The sequence below is a fragment of the Polypterus senegalus genome, chromosome 3 (assembly GCF_016835505.1).
Source record: "Polypterus senegalus isolate Bchr_013 chromosome 3, ASM1683550v1, whole genome shotgun sequence".
NCBI classification, from domain to species: domain Eukaryota; kingdom Metazoa; phylum Chordata; class Cladistia; order Polypteriformes; family Polypteridae; genus Polypterus; species Polypterus senegalus.
This window is the reverse complement of record NC_053156.1, coordinates 58130662-58151710: the sequence shown is the minus strand read 5'-3', so window position 1 is coordinate 58151710 and position 21049 is coordinate 58130662. Positions and strand designations below refer to the sequence as shown.

Sequence of the window (21049 nt, the reverse complement as noted above, 5' to 3'; positions counted from 1 at the left end):
GAACAGGACAGCACTTGGACAGCATGGCCTACCAGCTCACAGGCTGGGCTGTAAACCTCCAGGTCGAGTGGCTACTCGCGTGCATACGGTAGAATACTGTAGGCCAGGGGTCCCCAACTCGGGTCCTGGAGGGCTGCAGTGGCTCCAGGTTTTCATTCTCACCCGTTTCTTAATTAGTCACCTGTTTTTGCTGCTAATTAACTTCTTTTGAATTAATTTTAATTGACTTGTTTTTAAAGATTTGTTCCCTGGAACTTCTTCATCGTTCCTCTGAATTGCTTCATTTCTTTCCTTAAATAGAAATGAAGTGTGAAGTGAGTGTGCCAACAGAAGACCAACTAAGTCAGGGCCTCAAAGTCCGACCAATTGCTTTATTAACAAGCGAGTCTTGTTGTTAATTAAACCCGTTCTTTAATTCCATGGCTTGTTGCTGCCCTCATTGTGCAATGCAAGACATTTTCAAATTTGTTGATTTGCTCTTTTCTAAGAGTACTGTTCAAATGTTTGGGGACCTGACCAAACCAACATTCCCGAGACCCCCTTTTTATTTTCAGATACTGTATGGTGGTCACAGTTTGCTGGTCATGTTATGGTTCATTTTGTATCTAAGTATTGTTTGGCTGCAAATTAAGGAAAAAGAAACAATTATTGGGTCTGAGTCTTCAAGAGCAAGTCAATTAAAATTATTTCAAAAAGGAAAAGGGCAAGAATGTAAACCTGTAGCCACTGCGGCCCTCCTCGGCTGGAGTTTGAAATCCCTGCTGTAGAATAATGGGATTTGGAAATCACTTTGCCTAACGCTATCAAGCAAATAAAATCTGGAGTTTTTTTTTTGTTTTTTCTGTCCACCCTGGCCATCAGACCTTACTTATTCTGTTAATTAATGTTGACTTATGTTTATTTTTTATTGTGTCTTCTATTTTTCTATTCTTCATTTTGTAAAGCACTTTGAGCTACATTTTTTGTATGAAAATGTGCTATATAAATAAATGTTGATTGATTGATTGAATAAATCTGAATGTAATATTAGCAGAAGCAGTACAATCTGAAGATGCTGAAACTTCTAAAAAGCTGTTCAAATTTGTTAAAACTATTGTATTTTTTGTGACACGTATGCAAATTTAACCAAAACGCAAGGATTTCATCTCATCACCTGTAACTTTTGAACCCAAACCTAACATAAACAGACACACGGCGGAAACGTGACCACTTTAGGAGAGTGCTAACCACAAATGTCAAAGAGGCAGTTAAAGGACACACCGATGACAGTGTCGTTTAAGCTCTCTAACCCACCTTTGCGACAGACCTCCATTTTAAATAACGACACACACAGCATAGAAGTTCTGAAAGTTATTTACTCAGTCAAATATTGTGTTTGTATATTTTTCCCTGTCTGTTAACCTTAGGTGGCCCCCCACCCCCCAGTTTCGATTCCCACTCCCACAAACACATGAACAACCAGGACGCTCAACAAAGTTGGTTTTGTTTTAATTGATATTACATAAAAAAGTAACAATGCTAGGACACACACTGAATTCACTCAAAAAGGCTTGTATCATAATAAATTGTCATTCTGTTCACAATTCACCCCACATGCTTCCTCCCCCACCATTCACGCCCAGCTCTCACTGTTACCCTGGATGTGAGGCCCGGGAAGGACATTTTGTGGGTTTCTGAGATTATAAAGATGCCTCACCTTGTTGCTGAACTAGGGGAATGTCGTCCCACCACCTCCCTGTTCGCTGAGTGGAGACTGCCAAACAACCGGGATTGACAAGCCTTGCCAGACTGGGGTGCTGCAACGGAGATGAATGCCTTCAGATTTTCTGTTCAGAGTTACAGCCCTTCCCTACGTCATGATTTGAAATGCTACTGTTAGACTACAGACATGACATATCAACACCCCCACCCCCCCTGAAGATCACTTGCAAAAAAATCCATTAAATGCTTCTTTGTAATTAAATAAATAAGTTCCCAGGAGTTTAAACATATACATATATTAAAAAAAAAACAGAAACCACCTAAACAGACAATAAACAACTAGGCAGGTTTCACTTCATAAACAATACCAGTTAAACTGGGACTACAGTAAACAGTTCACACTCCATCCCATCTTACAGCACACTTTATTTCCATTTTACCAGTTTAAAATCTGGACGGGGCTTCACCCAAAGGGGACTAATTTACATTCAGGCATTGCTCATCTCAGTCTGTGCCAAAAACGGACACTAATTCTACCACCACCCACCCGCTTAGAATTTTTTTTCTCTGACTACAGATGGAATGGGTTTTAACCAGACACTGCCAAAATGACTTCTGTCACCCAGAATGATCAGCAGTGCATTGCACTGCACTATCCGTATATGTCTGATGAGTGAAGAAGGTGAATTTGGCACAGCAGTGTAATGTGGGATTGTGTAGGCAACACAGCACCCAGGGGTGATGCTCTGTTAAGACTTCATGATCCCACACTTACCAAGAAGACAGAAGCCAATAGCCTACCTTGAATAGGGGAATAAATAAGAAGGCAGCACAACCAGCACCCCTCTGTGTACTTCACCATTCATAAATTGGATCATATAAAGATGCAGCATGTACCTGTATTCCACTGTAGGAAGACAATGCAGCAGGCCACTCACAACATCTCCTGCAGATGATCAAACTGGCATTTGCAGGAAAACATGGCTCAGATGCTGCATAAATCCTCAGTATAATAGGTGCTTCTTGACTCTACTGCAGGCCTCTCTTGCTCCTCTACATGATGACACAGGACTAATAAACATGGGTTTCAGGCAACCCCTGCAAGTGCATCACTCCCTGTAACCAATTTCTCACTCTTGTTTCCACAAAACCACAGGAAATGAAGAAATATGGGATTTTAGTGTAACTGTTGAGCATTAAATGCAGTGCAGTCCTCCAAGGTTATTTTTTATTCCTCATATTTGATAATATGAATTCAAAGACTGGTACCACTTCCTCAAGTGGTAGCTTTAGTCTTTCTACACTTTTTGTTTTCTTCAACACTTTTAAGTTTGGAAGTCTGTATGTAGCTTGCCTTAACTAAGGTTGCCTCCTGTAGCGAATCCCCCTTGGCTCGCATTCCGGACTTCTGTCAGTAAGTATTAAGTCAAAGCAATCAAAAGGACCTCCTGGCAGTATCAGTGAACAATGGGTCCCGTCCCCCACCAACCCCCCCACCCCCCCACCAAGACCAAATTTTTCACAAAAATCTCCTTGGGTGCAACAGTTCAGGCAGCCAACTTTGTTCTGGAAAAAAGGTTTTCTTAGGTCTCCTTGCTGGAACGCCCATATAGCCATCACTAATGTCTATCCAGGGGGGACAATAAATGCAATTTGCTTTATAAAGTGTCTGCAGCTCAGGAACATTAGTTCTAAAAGGACTTATTTTCAAATAAAACTGTCACATGGAATTTCCATGCCAAAGGAAGACAGAAGCGCAGCACTCTTGTGTAATAAACCAAGATTCCTACAGTAAGGGCCCACTTGGCATAATACCAAAAAAAATAATAAAAAATAAAAATAAAAAATGTAGCAAGCAGTACTGCTCTTGCAGGGAAGGAGGAAGAGAAATCTTGCACAAAAAGTGAAAAGTCCATGGACAGCCGACCTTTCTTTCCAAAACACAGTCCCAAAGAAGGATCTTTGGACTGGGAGGCATCAGGGGATAAGGGTGGGGAAGGTGTGGTGGGGGCCCAGTCTTTTGTTGCAACACTCCTTTTCTACATCACTTATTGCGGAGGAGGAAATGGTACAGCTGAGGCTGATGCTGGCGGAAGAGAGTCTGGAGGCATTGTGGCACTGGGCTCTGGATTAAAAAGAGACAAGCATAGTCAGGAAACGTGAATCCTAATGCCTTAATAGGAAGAAAAGATGTCGTCATATCTGAAATTAAGCTAAAAATAATAATCACAATTCAATGCTATCCTTAATCATTAACTGCCAAAATATCTAAACAGACATACGTACTGCAACACCCTCCTGAACAGCGCAGGCCAGCTTCTCTTTAGAGTGCTATCATGTCCAAAGGCCAAGCAGAGACTCAAAGGAGGGCAGGAGCCCTAACCACTGTAGTTAGCTATTTATGAGCTTATGAAATAACAGCCCCAAGTCCTTAGTGCCTGGATGAATATGCCAGGTCTAAATAACTGACTTGGTTAACCAAATCAATGAAATCTGCTGACAGTTTAGCGTAAAAAAAAAAAATCATAAGAAGCAAGCAATGTGGACTGCTGGCTAATTCACTGTACTGTAAATACAAACAGCACATCTGACTCACCCTGTGACATTGTCTAAGACACTTACACCTGCCCGTGGACAGCTGAGGAGGAAAAGGGAGAGGGTGACTACTTTTCTATAAGCACATTTTTTGGAATTGAATACACTATCAAATGGTATCAAATAAAACTTGCTCTTCAAATTTTTTCTATTCTTTTCATACTGGGATACAATAATGCCATGTTGTCTTCTAAAATTCTTTGACATGTGGAACTCCAGCAAACCTACCATCCATCATGATGATGTATTATACACGTTGATAGGGCTTATACTTACCATGCTGGGAGGCAGCTGGGTGTCCAGTCTGTGAGGGTGGCGTAGGCAGGTTAACAGAAGATGGCTGTGTTGCCCCCGGGGGTGGGGTCGGCTGTGGTGGGGCTCCGCTCTGTTCTACACATTGGGTGCTATTGGGAGTTGCCCCAGTATTGACATTTGATGGCACAGACTGAGCAGCTGGGGCAGAAGGAGGCTGGCCAGTACTGTTAGGAGCCACAGATCCTGATGGTGGTGGAGCTTGAGCCTGTTGTTGTATCTGCTGGAAGTGCTGCTGGCGGGCCCGCATCTCTGCATACTTCAACTGTTCCATGTGGAAGGCCTGCCTGTCTGCCAATAGCTGCTGGCGCTGGTACTCTAACTGCAGAAGACAACCAAGGAAAAGAATGCTCATTCTTGTCCTCTATCAACCACATAGTATGACACCTACAAATGCTGTGAGGAAGGTGCTTTACTTCTAAATCTAGGTCACAAAATGAAATGAAAAATGCTATAACCTATGCTGCATTTAGAACACATCTCTGAAGACAACAGGCGACAGAAGTGATGCCATTCCAGTCACAGAAAAAATAAATAATCTGAGATGAAGTGCTAATTAAAAATATAAAATTTCTACATATGCATATAGTACTAGGGTGTTGTACCGTGTTAGCCATTATGAATGTAGTGAGAAGTCAAGCAAAATGACACCTTTTATTGGCTAACTAAAAAGATTACAATATGCAAGCTTTCGAGGCAACTCAGGCCCCTTCTTCAGGCAAGATGCCAATAAATTGCTTTTAGCCAATAAAAGGTGTCATTTTGCTTGACTTCTCACTACATATGCATAGAATATTAATACTTTTTTTTTTTTAAATAAATTCACTACATTCTGGCTTTTGGATTGGAATACAATTCATTATCCTGCATCTAAAACATTGACTAAAACAGACAGCCATCACAACCTGAAATGTGAGGTCGCAAAAGAAAGCACAGCGATTTCTTGTAAAGGAGACCACTCTAGAGGACAAACTAAGTAATGTCGTCTTTAAATAATTCTGGTTAAATATGACTGACAATTCTATTTTCAGGGTTTCCTTTAAATATTTATTTACAAGTCCCTAAGATAATTTCTTTACTCTAAAAATATGTTTTTAATAAACCTATCACTTTTCTGCCCAGTGCTTCAACAGTAAAAAATATTTACTTGGTCAAGTGTAAAATTTGAAATTAAAGACTATATAGTATCAAAATGTTTGTTTTATTTTTATTTAGTTAAAATAGAAATATAATAAACAGAAAATACATTTGAAGCAATGGCCCTTAAAAACAACTATGGACAGCAAAATCGATGCCACTCAAGGAATGGACACATACTTGATACATAAACAAGATTCTATGTGTTTTCGGGAAGTAGAATTAAAATCTAAAGTCTATGCAAATGCTCAGCTTGAAGAAACAGTTCCCAAGTTTTTTTTTTCATTTTAAACAGTCTAATTAAAAGCAACAAATAGATAAAAGTTAGAAATTGAAGATGCTTATTAAATTAAAATGTTCTAAATCACAAAAATTTTCTCTAAGTGGATTTGTTTGCCTCAGTGTTCTCCTCTGTTCTTTACATAATTGGACCATGGTGCCACCTGAAAAAATTACTCATGACTTCTCTGACAAGAGTCACAATAAGCACAATAGATTCAAACTTTTACTCTGGAATTCTAATCTGCTCCCATGTTTACTTAGCTTCTAATTTTAGGCCCTAGTTCTCTTTCTTTTCATCTCCATGTGTACGCTCCATTTACCGATCACTTTTGGCTTTATCATTTTAGTCACACTGTCTTTCTGTCTTTTGATTCCTGATCAGTGCTACTCCAGTGCAGTGATGGCCAATATTTAACTTTTTGAGCAGCTCCTATTTGTCTCCTTAAGCTCTAATTCTTACCTCTAGTTTGGGTATTCGATTTTTTTCTTTCTTTTACTTAAAAAGCTTCCTGCGTGACAGATATCCTTTCCCAGATACTCCTTGTTTTTATAAACTCACCGCTTCCCTCTCTCGATCCATTATAGTCTCAAGTTCTTCAAAGTGCCTCAGTTTTATTTCCAGTTTCTTCATTTGAGTCTCAACTAAAAGAGCGACCAGAGATTTGATCTTCCTCTCTTCCACTGCTGCCAGATGCTAAGGGAAAAATTAGAGGAGTTGCTTACCCTTTAAAACAAATTCCACACTCAGCATACAATAATTGTGAAAATACATTTCATGCCTTCAAGAGACTAGTCAATGAACAGTATGACTATACTTAGTAATAAAAAGTTGTTATGTACATATATAAGCTCTAGGCATCCTGCAGACCCAGATGTGAGACAATAAAGTCATAGTACATGGGTTTTCCAACAATTTTCAGCTGTAGCCTTTATTTACAGTACATTAAAAAAAACACAACGAGCCATGAACAGTTGAAGTGCATGCCTGTTTTGTAGTGAGACATTACCATGAACTTAGTGACAACACTCTGTGACAAAATCAAACTGGAATTATTTTATCATAATTAGACATTAGATGTAGGGCTGGGCCTTTGTGTGTGTGAGAATTAACAGTCAATGAGAACCCAACTCTAAGTGCAAAGCGTATAATGCCCACAAATGGTGAAGATGAAGAGGGACTGGAAGATAAGAAGGAAAATTTGTATTTTGGACTAGGCAAACAGATGAAAGGCTCTTTCAAATTTCAGGCCAGCACATAGCCGAATGCATGTTTGAAAAAATATGGGCCAAGACTGCATATTAACTCAAAACACCTGAAATATATTATAAAAGTTCACTTTGTCAAAAGGAAGTGATCCCCCAGTATATTTTATTATTATATTATATTTAACTGGAACAATGAAATTAAAGTTTTCTTTTCCAGTTTCATTATGGTAGTGTTTTGCGGTGCCACCACCAATTGATCGAGACACTGTGCAGCCACCTGTATGGCAGGTGCCCCAGCTGTGGTTCAGTGGCAACTGGTCGACAGTCAACTTGGTGAAAGATAACGCAGCAAAAGGCAATTAGGTGAAGAAACAACTTGGCGAAATACAACTTGGCGGTATCCTTTACTAGTTAGGTAATAATTAGGTTCAAAGAGATTTTTTAATTACATTTAAATGACAACATGATTTAAAATGTTGAAAATAAATTTCTATTATTGAACTTTATTCTGTAGATGGAACAAACTCTATCTTACATTATCTTTTACAACCAAAATTGCTAATCTATACTAATAAAAGGCAAAGCCCTCACTCACTCACTCACTCACTCACTCACTCACTCACTCACTCACTCACTCACTCATCACTAATTCTCCAACTTCCCGTGTGGGTGGAAGGCTGAAATTTGGCAGGTTCATTCCTTACAGCTTCCTTACAAAAGTTGGGCAGGTTTTATATCGAAATTCTACGCGTAATGGTCATAACTGGAAGCTGTTTTTCCATTTACTGTAATGGAGATGAGCTTGAACGCCGTGGGGGAGTTTCGTGTGACATCATCACGCCTCCCACGTAATCACGCAGTACGTAGAAAATCAGGAAGACCTCCAAAAAGCGCTGAAGAAAACATGCATTATATAATTGAGAAGGCAGCGAAACAATAAGAAGCGGCGAGTGACATATACAACTCTATTGATGAGTTCTGCTACTTCGAAACAAAGCACGATGTAAACCTACACTTTAAATTAAGTTCATAGACAGCTGCGCTGGCGTTTGTAATTTAGTGCCTGCCCATATAAGGCCGTCCGTCAGCGCAATCCAATAGCAAACTCCCACTAAATATTCACGGGTTAAGGACTGTGCTTATGGAGAGGAAGATGAGATGGTCAGGGTGGTGTTTGACACAAACTCAGCGAAACTGCGAGAGAAAGTTTTAAGTGCCAGGACTAAGGTAACATTAAATACAGCCATGGACATAGCACGAGATGGCACCAGCACAGCTGGGAACTTCGCTGCATGTACACCGAGCGGCTCACGTGAACTGACGCAGTGCACAGATAAAAGGCAACAGTTCCAAAGAGCGCTGAACAAAAACCGAATTACACAATTGAAAAGGCAGCAAAAATATGAAGCGCCTGATACATACAGCATATTCATAAATGCTGCTACTGTGGAAACAAAGCACACGGTGGAAAAGTCAATGTCCCGCTAAAGGAAGACAGTGTAAAAAAAACCCGTGCATGCAGTGTGTCAGGTCTCAGATAAAGAAGAAGACGAGCTGTTTATTGATGCAGTAAGAAACTAATCGATGAATGAAACCTGTCATCTTTACAACGATTGACAAACACGGAATGTAACTTGAACACAACACATCCTACAAATACAAACCTGATTGAAAGAAATAATGATAATCAAATCCTTGATGACAGCAACACTCAGTAACACTCACAAAACAAATACTGTATATTGACAGTCATGTTACGTTATTTTTAAAATGTTCCCTTTTCTTTTTCATAACTTCTACTTCTCCACTGCGATACGCTGGTATATATTTAAATGTATATATATACCCGATCTACAGTACATACTCGCATAGACAAGCCACACGCTGTGGCAATTGTAGAGTCTTAAGCCTCTAATGCGACATTCGAGGTTCGATTCGAGAGGGATGCACTGAGTATGTACGCGCGCTACCTGATTCATTTTACCTTCGCATCTCCTTGGTTTGGGACGTATGAAAAAATATTCGGTTAACGCAGAATCATGTTACGTTATTTTTAAAATGTTTCCCTTTATTAGCACAAGCACAGCTGAGAAGCTTCGATGCATGTCCTCCATAACGCGTTAAAAAAATAACACATTTAATCACACTTTCAATTCCAAGCAAACGGGAACTTTTGTCAATGCATGATTTCCTGGTACATCCATTACACTGATGCACACATCACAGCTACAAAAATGTTAGAGTCGGAATAAAGCGCTCCTACGACTGATCATTTCGACTTCCGAAAGCCTTGATAAAAGCATGGTTTTGTGCACACTGAAAAGCAAGCAAAATTAGATGCATTACAGAAAGCAGACTTTGTGGCTCTTACTGGGGATCATTGGACTTCCGTGACCGTTAGTAATTCTAATTACATCTAATTACAAAATGTTCAATGATCACACTGTTTTAGCCTAATGTACAAAATAATTTTGGCTAAGGTTACTCAGAGTTTAAAGATTAAGTTGGTCAAATTACCTTTTATGTTTCTGACTTATTTTTTTAAGAAGAAAACTGCACTTTATGTTGAAATTTTGGTTATTATTATTTAAAGACAATACTATTCTGAAAATCTACTTAAAGTACTTAAACTACCACTTTATTTTTAAGTCTGCCCAATTTTAACCAGGGATGATATTTTTGTTTCTGTTTTGAATTCAAATGCAGTTTAAAGGCTTTTTTTCAGAAATTAAAACAGCTTCAGTTTACAATATTCATGTACATGTCTATTATTTGATTCTGTCGCCCACTAAAACACTTTTAAATTAAAAAAAACATTTGTGATTTGGGGCAAATTTACGTGCGATTACATACGATTAATCGTCTAATTAATTGGATTAATTTTTTTAATCGAGTCCCACCCCTAATATATATATATGTGGATATATATATGTAGATTTGTATATATATGTGTATATACAGTATATATGTAGATATGTATATGTGTATATACAGTATGTATATATGTGTGTGTGTATATATACAGTATGTATATATATGTATGTGTGTATATGTGTATATATATATATAACTGTGTATATATATGTGTATAGATGTGTATATATATATATATATATATATATATATATATATATGTTTGTATATGTGTCAGTGTGTGTGTGTATATATATATATATATATATATATATATATATGCCAGCAACACTCATGACAATGACAAAACAATTACATTGTCAATCATGTTACGCTATTATTAAAATGTTTCCTTTTCTTTTTACTTCTCGCTGCCAATCACAGGTATTTTGCTATATATATATATATATATATATATATATATATATATATATATATATATATAAAAAGACAAAGCCCTCACTGACTGATCACTAATTCTCCAACTTCCCGTGTAGGTAGAAGGCTGAAATTTGGCAGGCTCATTCCTTACAGCTTACTTACAAAAGTTAGGCAGGGTTAGGGTTAGGGTTTTTCATTTTGAAATTCTACACATAACGGTCATAACTGGAACCTACATAATGCCCACAAATGGTGAAGATGAAGAGGGACTGGAAGATAAGAAGGAAAATTTGTATTTTGGACTAGGCAAACAGATGAAAGGCTCTTTCAAATTTCAGGCCAGCACATAGCCGAATGCATGTTTGAAAAAATATGGGCCAAGACTGCATATTAACTCAAAACACCTGAAATATATTATAAAAGTTCACTTTGTCAAAAGGAAGTGATCCCCCAGTATATTTTATTATTATATTATATTTAACTGGAACAATGAAATTAAAGTTTTCTTTTCCAGTTTCATTATGGTAGTGTTTTGCGGTGCCACCACCAATTGATCGAGACACTGTGCAGCCACCTGTATGGCAGGTGCCCCAGCTGTGGTTCAGTGGCAACTGGTCGACAGTCAACTTGGTGAAAGATAACGCAGCAAAAGGCAATTAGGTGAAGAAACAACTTGGCGAAATACAACTTGGCGGTATCCTTTACTAGTTAGGTAATAATTAGGTTCAAAGAGATTTTTTAATTACATTTAAATGACAACATGATTTAAAATGTTGAAAATAAATTTCTATTATTGAACTTTATTCTGTAGATGGAACAAACTCTATCTTACATTATCTTTTACAACCAAAATTGCTAATCTATACTAATAAAAGACAAAGCCCTCACTGACTGATCACTAATTCTCCAACTTCCCGTGTAGGTAGAAGGCTGAAATTTGGCAGGCTCATTCCTTACAGCTTACTTACAAAAGTTAGGCAGGGTTAGGGTTAGGGTTTTTCATTTTGAAATTCTACACATAACGGTCATAACTGGAACCTACATACGTACATATATATGGCCACAGCCTGCAGCTCGGTCGCCGTGTGAGGCGGAGTTGCGTCCCTCATCGTCACGCCTCCCACGTAATTGAGTGCCTGCCCATATAAGGCCGTCCATCAGCAGCAATCCAATAGACACGCTGCCGCGAAATATTTGCAGGTGAAGGACTGTGCTTATGCAAACGAAGATGAGATGGACAGGGATAGACTAGTGTTTGGCACAAACTCAGCGAAAGTGCGAGAGAAACTTTTAAGTGCCGGGTCTTAGCTAACATTAAATAAAGCTGTGGACATCGCAAGATCACATGACATAGCACAAACACAGCTGAGAACCTTCGATGAAGGTACTCCGAGCGGCTCACGTGAACTGACTTTGCAGGACTGGGAAAGGTAAACCCGTGCATGCAGTGTGTTATGTCTCAGATAAAGAGGAAGACGAGCTGCTTATTGATGCAGTAGGAAACAAACAACCCTCTGACGCTGAACAAGCCTTTGTACACATATCAATAGGAAAGCAAGGTGTAAAGCTTAAGTTTAAATTAATTTCATAGACAGGCTGCCGCTGGCGTTTGTCATGCCTAAGACGAATACGATATTCGCGAGATACAAGTTTAATGAGAGGACGCAGGGTATAAACGAGACTTTTCATCACTTTGTAATGGAGTTAAAATTGCTGGTGAAGGACTGTGCTTATGCAAACGAAGATGAGATGGTCAGGGATAGAATAGTGTTTGGCACAAACTCAGCGAAAGTGTGAGAGAAACTTTTAAGTGCTGAGTCTGAGCTAACATTAAATAAAGCCGTGGACATCGCAAGATCGCACTAGATAGCACAAGCATAGCTGAGAAGCTTCGATGCATGTACTCCGAGCGGCTCACGTGAACTGACTTTGCAGGACTGGGAAAGGTAAACCCGTGCATGCAGTGTGTGATGTCTCAGATAAAGAGGAAGACGAGCTGATATTCGCAGGCAAATCCACAACTTAATATCGGGAATGCCTGTTAAACATCTTAGATTCACGAGTACCGATTTGGATAGTGAACACTTTGACGAATGAAACCTGTTATCTTTACAATGGTTGACAAACATGGAATATAACTTGAACACAACACATCCTCCAAATACAAACCTGATTGAAAGAAATAATGATAATCAAATACTTGATGACAGCAACACTCATAACAGTGACAAAACAATTACATTAACAATCATGTTATGTTATTTTTAAAATGTTTCCATTTCTTTTTCATAACTTCTTTAACACAATACTTCTCCGCTGCGAAGCGCGGGTATTTTGCTAGTCCTTTATATAAATTGTATTGATGAATAAGAAAGTTCAACATGGCGGACGTTGTTGACTGTTATGACCATTACGCGTAGAATTTCGAAATAAAACCTGCCCAACTTTTGTAAGTAAGCTTAAGGAATAAGCCTGCCAAATTTCAGCCTTCTACCTACACGGGAAGTTGGAGAATTAGTGATGTTTGGAAAATTCAATATGGCGGCCGACAGTGGCATCATACCACCAAAATAAGTACATACATCGGTTTTGGTTAGCGCAGGGAAGCCACCTACCAAATTTCGTGAAGATGGGGTCAGCCTTCTACCTACACGGGAAGTTGGAAAATTAGTGACGTTGGAAAGTTCAATATGGCGGACGACAGTGGCGTCATACCATCGAAATAAGTACGTACATTGGTTTCGGTTAGCGCAGGGAAGCCGCCTACCAAATTTTGTGAAGATGGGGCCATAAATAAGAAAGTTCACATTGGCGGACGTTGTCGACCGTTTTGACCATTACGTGTAGAATTTCGAAATGAAACCTGCTTAACCTTTGTAAGTAAGCTGTAAGGAATAAGCCTGCCAAATGTCAGCCTTCTACCTACACGGGAAGTTGGAGAATTAGTGATGAGTGAGTGAGGGCTTTGCCTTTTATTAGTATACTGTAGATATATATACAGTGCATCTGGAAAGTATTCACAGCGCATCACTTTTTCCACATTTTGTTTTGTTACAGCTTTATTCCAAAATGGATTAAATTCATTTTTTTCCTCAGAATTCTACACACAACACCCCATAATGACAACGTGAAAAAAGTTTATTTGAGGTTTTTGCAAATTTATTAAAAATTGGCGATGCACCTTTGGCACCAATTACAGCCTCAAGGCATTTTGAATATGATGCCACAAGCTTGGCACACCTATCCTTGTCCAGTTTCGCCCATTCCTCTTTGCAGCACCTCTCAAGCTCCATCAGGTTGGATGGGAAGCGTCGGTGCACAGCCATTTTAAGATCTCTCCAGAGATGTTCAATCAGATTCAAGTCTGGGCTCTGAATGGGCCACTCAAGGACATTCACAGAGTTGTCCTGAAGCCACTCCTTTGATATCTTGGCTGTGTGCTTAGGGTCGTTGTCCTGCTGAAAGATGAACCGTCGCCCCAGTCTGAAGTCAAAAGCGTTCTGGAGCAGGTTTTCATCCAGGATGTCTCTGCACATTGCTGCAATCATCTTTCCCTTTATCCTGACTAGTCTCCCAGTTCCTGCTGCTGAAAAACATCCCCACAGCATGATGCTGCCACCACCATGCTTCACTGTAGGGATGGTATTGGCCTGGTGATGAGCGATCCCTGGTTTCCTCCAAACGTGACGCCTGGCATTCACACCAAAGAGTTCAATCTTTGTCTCATCAGACCAGAGATTTTGTTTCTCATGGTCTGAGAGTCCTTCAGGTGCCTTTGGGCAAACTCCAGGCGGGCTGCCATGTGCCTTTTACTAAGGAGTGGCTTCCGTCTGGCCACTCTACCATACAGGCCTGATTGTTGGATTGCTGCAGAGATGGTTGTCCTTCTGGAAAGTTCTCCTCTCTCCACAGAGGACCTCTGGAGCTCTGACAGAGTGACCATCAGGTTCTTGGTCACCTACCTGACTAAGGCCCTTCTCCCCCAAAAGCTCAGTTTAGATGGCCGGCCAGCTTAAGGAAGAGTCCTGGTGATTTCAAACTTCTTCCACTTATGGATGATGGAGGCCACTGTGCTCATTGGGACCTTCAAAGCAGCAGAAATTTTTCTGTAACATTCCCCAGATTTGTGCCTTGAGAAAATCCTCAGACAATTCCTTTGACTTCATGCTTGGTTTGTGCTCTGACATGAACTGTCAACTGTGGGACCTTATATAGACAGGTGTGTGCCTTTCCAAATCATGTCCAATCAACTGAATTTACAACAGGTGGACTCCAATTAAGCTGCAGAAACATCTCAAGGATGATCAGGGGAAACAGTATGGACCGGAGCTCAATTTTGAGCTTCATGGCAAAGACTGTGAATACTCATGTAAATGTGCTTTCTCAATATTTTTTTATTTTTAATAAATTTGCAAAAATCTCAAGTAAACTTTTTTCATGTTGTCATTATGGGGTGTTGTGTGTAGAATTCTGAGGGAAAAAATGAATTTAATCAATTTTGGAATAAGGCTGTAACTTAACAAAATGTGGAAAAAGTGATGCGCTGTGAATACTTTCCGGATGCACTGTGTATTATATATATATATATATATATATATTTAGTGATGTATGGCTGGCTGTTCATCCCGGCCAATACCCCCACACCGCCAGGTGAAGCCCCCCCTGCAGTATGGAGGTGCCCCAAAGACCAGCAGGGCATTATGGACATTGGAGTCTTTATTTACAGCCCTGCTGGATACCATGGGGGCCGCCAGGAGTCGCTGCAGGGAGGCTCAGAGACAATTTGCCTTATGCCCAGGAAGTACGTCATAGTCACATGGACAAAGAGAACAATGTGCTTCCTGGGTGAAGAAAAAAGGATTTTATTATATATATATATATATACACCCTGCTCTACATATGGTCAAATAAACTAACCACACGCTGTGGCGCAACACGAGAGGCTTCACCTCTGTTGCTGACGTCCGAGGTTCGATTCCCGAGATGGGGTGCAGTGAGTGTGTATGCCTGATGAGCCCAGAATTATGGCTTAAACGTGCCGCGTACTGTTTGCATTATTTGACAGTAAAACTATTTCAATATATTCAATATATATATATATATATATATATATCTCAGCTTCCCGATTCATTTTACCCTCGCACCCCCTTGGTTTGAGAAGAAGTATGAAAAAATATGAGGTTAATGCAGAAAAACAGATCACCACTTGAAGCTTTATGAATAATGGATACTTTATTCGCCATCAATAATTGTTTTGGTAAAGCCATACTCCGTGTAATCCTCCTTCCATGTTTTAATTTTTTCACGACTAGCCATTATTAAATTAAATAAACGGTAAAAAAGTAAGAGCGAAGCGAGGGTGACTTATCCAGGCAGGCAGGCGACAGCTCAAATTTGGATATAAGTCGGTTCTATTTAGTCGACAGAAATAGCTTTGGTAGGAATGTAAGTTGAATTTAGTCTTTAAATTTCTATGATGAAGAAAAATTTATGCAATGATGACTAAATTTAACTTACATTCCTAACAAACATATTTCTGTCGACTAAATAAAAATTACTTATATTTAAAATTTAAATAGAACTTGAACAGATACGATAGTTCATAACACCCACACAGCACTAAGTGCACGTAAGAGCGGGAGTCATCCGTTTTAGCAAGCAGCATATTGCACTGATACGAAATAGCCTGCCCATTTAATTATTTAGGAATGGATAGATAAATTAAGATTTTGTACAAATAATCTTTTTCATTTTTCTTCCTCGATGGATTCTGGCACCCTCAGCAACAGCTGCTCACACCCCAAAGGATGGATATATATATATATATATATATATATATATATATATATATATATATATATATATATATATATATATACACACATACTAATAAAAGGCAAAGCCCTCACTGACTCACTCACTGACTCATCACTAATTCTCCAACTTCCTGTGTAGGTAGAAGGCTGAAATTTGGCAGGCAGGGAGGACAGCCGGCACTTCCGCCACGCTGGGGGGGTGCCAAGGAAGCGAATGCCGGGAACACTTGGTGCTCATCCGGGAGTACTATATAAGGGGCCGCCTCCCTTCAGTCAGAGCGGAAGTTGGGCGGAAGAGGACGGAGCTAGCGGAAGGACTGGAGGTGGCCAGGAGAAAGACAAAGGAACTGTGTGGCCTGGACTTGGGGGAATCGGTGCTGGAGGCACTGGGGTTTTGTGAGTGCAAAAAGACTTTGTATATAGTGTAAATAAACGTGTGTTGGGTGAAATATGCTGTCCGTCTGTCTGTGCCGGGCGGCTTTCACATATATATATATATATATATATATATATATATATATATATATATATATATATATATGCCAGCAACACTCATGACAATGACAACACAATTACATTGTCAATCATGTTACGTTATTATTAAAATGTTTCCTTTTCTTTTTCATTACTTCTTTAACACACTACTTCTCTGCTGCAAAGCGCGGGTATTTTGCTAGTATTATATATAAAGGACCACTAATTATACTGTATATCTGTTATGTAAGCTCATATTGATTTTTTTTATTATTTATTCATTAAAATTCCTGCAAAATTTCTTTTCTTGTAAGTTTTTCTTTGACATTTTGTAAAGTGCTTTGAGCTATGTACTGTGGCCAAGAAACAGACCGTCACTAGTCTTAATGATTACAGGCCAGTTGCACTGACCCCTGTGGTTATGAAATGCTTCGAGAAGCTCATCAGGAACCACATCATGTCATTCATGCCACCCATGCTTGATCCGCACCAGTCTGCCTACAGAACAAACAGGTCTACGGAGGACGCCGTGGCCACTGTTCTCCATGCTGTTCTGTCCCATCTGGAGCAGCAGGGGAGCTACACATGGCTGCTCTTCATAGACTTCAGCTCTGCCTTTAATACCATCTTACCCCACAGACTGGAGACCAGGGATCAGGGACTTCCTGAGTGATCACACTCAGAGGGTTAGAGTGGACACCTACTTTTCCAAACCCATCAGCCTCAGCACTGGTGTAGGAATAACAACTTGCTCCTAAATACAGCCAAGAGGAAGGAGCTCATTGTGGACTTCAGGAAGAAGGCAGACAACATCCAGCCACTCATCATCAATGGGGATTTTGTGGAGAGGGTCTCAGACTTCCGCTTCTTGGGAGTCACCATTAGGAAGGACTTGACCTGGGGAACACACACTGCTGAGGTAGTGAAGAAGGCCCAAAAGAGACTCTAATTCCTGAGGGTGCTCAGAAAGAACAACATCCCAGAGAAACTGCTGGCGTCCTTTTACCGCTGCACAGTAGAGAGCATCCTGGTTTACTGTCTCTGTGTGTGGGTCTCCAGATGTACAGTAGCACAGAAGAAAGAGCTCCACAGGGTCATTAAGGTCACCCAGTGGATAGTCGGCTGTCCTATCCCCTCACAAGAAGAACTACATAGTTCCTGTTGTCTCAGGAACGTCAAGAAAATTCTTCAGGACCTATCGCACCCAGGACATGCATTGTTTGAATGCCTGCCTTCAGGCAGACGTTTCAGATCCATAAATACTAAGACAAATAGACTGAGAAACAGTTTCTATCCTTCAGCCATCGCCATGCTGAATGATGCTAAGTGGTCAATCTGACTGAGTGCACCTTCATTCAGTTAACATTAGATAAGGGACTAGATAAGGGACAAGTGCAATATAATGCATGTATGTATGTATGTATGAGTGGAAAACATTGTTCTGCTGTTATGGACAATTTTGGATACTTAATTTAATCCCATATTTTAGTTGTAACTTGAGTAATTGTGTTTTGTTTTTTTTTATTTTTTTCTGCACTGGAAAATTGAACCTAAAAATGTGTTTGTACAATGTCTCATTGCTACAATGACAATAAAGATTTTGATTGATTGATGTATGAAAACGTACTATAGAAATAAATGTTGCTGTTTATGATCAGATTATGTGTATCAGCCTACGTACTTTCTACTAGAACAGTATGACAACCTCAGATTAGCAACTACAGTAGTCAAACTATCTATCTGACTATACTATCTATCTCTATCTATACTATCTGACTAGAAATCATGTTGAGTCATGTAGTGTGATGCTGGCATAAGCTGAGAAAAAGAGAAACGGAGAGAAACCAATGTTACCTTAGCCTTGACAGCAGCGGCAGCAAGTGCAGAGGCAGCAGCAGTAGCGAGATTTCCTTCACCAATGTCTCTCTCTACTTTGGTTTTCTTCTCCCCTTCACACTCAATGTCTCTTTTACCATCCTCTGAATCCTCCCTTGAGTCCTTCTCTTTCTCTATTTCCCCTGAGGAAAGAATATACATAAACAAAATGTACACTAAGATAACCCTACAAATATTAGCATATATAAATCCAGCCTTAAAAACACCCAAAAAAAGATTTATATATTTTCTTTCATAAGAGTAGCAGAACATCTTTTCTCAGCAATTTGCTGACCTCCTGCCACAGACTAATTGCTGGCATATTCATATAACATTACACGAGGATGCACAATTTAATATTCTGAAATTTAATTAAATTGCTTCTGCTGAGTATGAGTATGTAAATAGCACATACACAGAAATCATTTTCTTATATAGAACTCTGGATATTCTCAGGTCAAACAAACTAACAACAGACTGTTCTAAGGAAGTTTACAGATTTTTCCCCTCAACTAAGATGATACTGAAAGTGGGGTTCCTGAAGGATTAGTTCTGGGGCCACTGTTTTTTTAAATTTGCATATATGACATTGATTATAAAAAGAATGTAACTAAGAAGCTGGTTTAGTTTGCAGATTATACTAAACTTGTTGGAACGGTAAATACAGTACATTAGAGTCAGCAAAATCAATACAAATTAATTGGACAGAATTTAGAGCAGGGCATATATGTAACAGGTCATATTCAATGCAAAAATAAGATAGTGTTACACACAATAAGTATAAAAATTAAATAATTACACAGTGGAGGTCTCAAAGTTGAAATTACACCTAATTAGAAAAAAATGGGAGTACCGGTCAGCTTGTCACTCCTTATAAACAGAAATCATGCAGAAGCAATTAAGAAGGATAGTAAAGTATTTAGTTATGTACTACACCATGTACTTGTACTTATGGGACCTTCAAACCATGACAATATTTTGCAAAATTTAGGTTAACATGGAACTATGCTGGGATGAATGGTTTATTCTCTTTTGGTTTATATTGCAAGTAAACACATTATATTTGAGAAAAAAAGAGTGTGTAACAGAAAAGCAGGGACATCTCGGAAAATTCTGCAATTAAAGTTATAGTTTTCTTCTCGAGACCTTATTGCATAATATTAAACTAAAATAGTGTTTTGCTAGTATGAAATCAGTTAATACTTTTTTATTGTTTAATCATATTTATCTTTCTCACATTTTACACATGTAGGTTCTATTGATTCATCCTCTGCTATTAGAACTACCAGCTGTGTGTCACAACTCGAAAAGAGTTCAAAAACAAAATTTAGAATAGAAGGGATTTTAGAAAAAATATCAGTGGTTTAAGCATTACCTGCCTCGCCATCTGCTCCTTCGCCTTCTTTCTCCACATCTGTGTCTTTGGCTCTCTCTTCATCCTTTTTTCCATTGTCACAAGATTTTTCTTTCCCCTCATCCTCTAGAAGGCCCTCCTTACTCTCATGCGACTGTTAAGATATACCATAAATACATATCTACAAAAAGTTCAAGCATTTTCTACTATTGCAGAGCATTTAATCAGATAGTAACAATTCCAAGTGATAAAATTATATTTCTTTTAAGGTAAATAATGCCATTCTGGCAACCAAATTTAACCGATGCTTTAGAAATTTAAAACAAAGTATACTCAAAATCAAATTACCAGGGAAAAAACCTTATATATATAAAAAAAAAAAATCATATATAATGTAAAACCTAACACGTAGATAATGATCAATGTCCTTGAACTGCATATGGACTTTAAACTATGTTAAGTACTTTTTCAACTGGAGCTTTCCTTCAGCACAAGGGAGATAATACAGAGAGATATACAATTACCTTGGGTTCCCGTTTATCTTCTGTTGGCTGACTGTCACTCTTGGGCTCTTCTGTTCCCTCATCTTAAAAGAAAAGGCAATTGAAATTAGTAGGCATTAAAAATACTTATGGAAAATAAAGCTTTGCTTTTGGTAAGAACTCAGTCTTTATATGGTACAGGATGGTAGAATTCCACAGAACTTTGCATAACAATCTACAGTATATAATGCAGTAGCATACGTATAGCTTATAATATAAGTAAAAGTTAATTTACAAGTATATCTACACTATCGGTCAAAAGTTTAAGAACACCTCAGGTGTAGTAACACAGTCTGTTCCAAATCTGCTTTAAGACACACAAGAGGGTTTTTTAAATAATCAACAGAGGTTGGGACACCTGTGCAAATTGTTTGCTTCAACTTGCAAGGCTTAATTTACTTTTAATTGCTGTAGAACACCTGTAGGTTGTAATATATTAGATGTTCCCTGATGAAGGGACA

At 38.9% G+C, this 21049-nt stretch overlaps 1 protein-coding gene across 1 annotated transcript in view; it reads right to left on the bottom strand.

The window, feature by feature from the left end:
• Positions 1-1467: 1467 nt before the first annotated feature.
• The window catches only part of smarcc2 (SWI/SNF related, matrix associated, actin dependent regulator of chromatin, subfamily c, member 2), a 93941-nt gene continuing 74359 nt past the window's right edge, over positions 1468-21049 (bottom strand). The window contains exons 21-26 of the mRNA XM_039749653.1: positions 20571-20632; positions 20068-20200; positions 18672-18835; positions 6587-6721; positions 4573-4930; positions 1468-3826 (exon numbers count right to left, since the gene is read on the bottom strand). Of these exons, the coding sequence (XP_039605587.1) occupies positions 3750-3826; positions 4573-4930; positions 6587-6721; positions 18672-18835; positions 20068-20200; positions 20571-20632 (929 nt within the window). The 3' untranslated portion in view covers positions 1468-3749. The remainder of the gene's footprint in view (positions 3827-4572; positions 4931-6586; positions 6722-18671; positions 18836-20067; positions 20201-20570; positions 20633-21049) is intronic.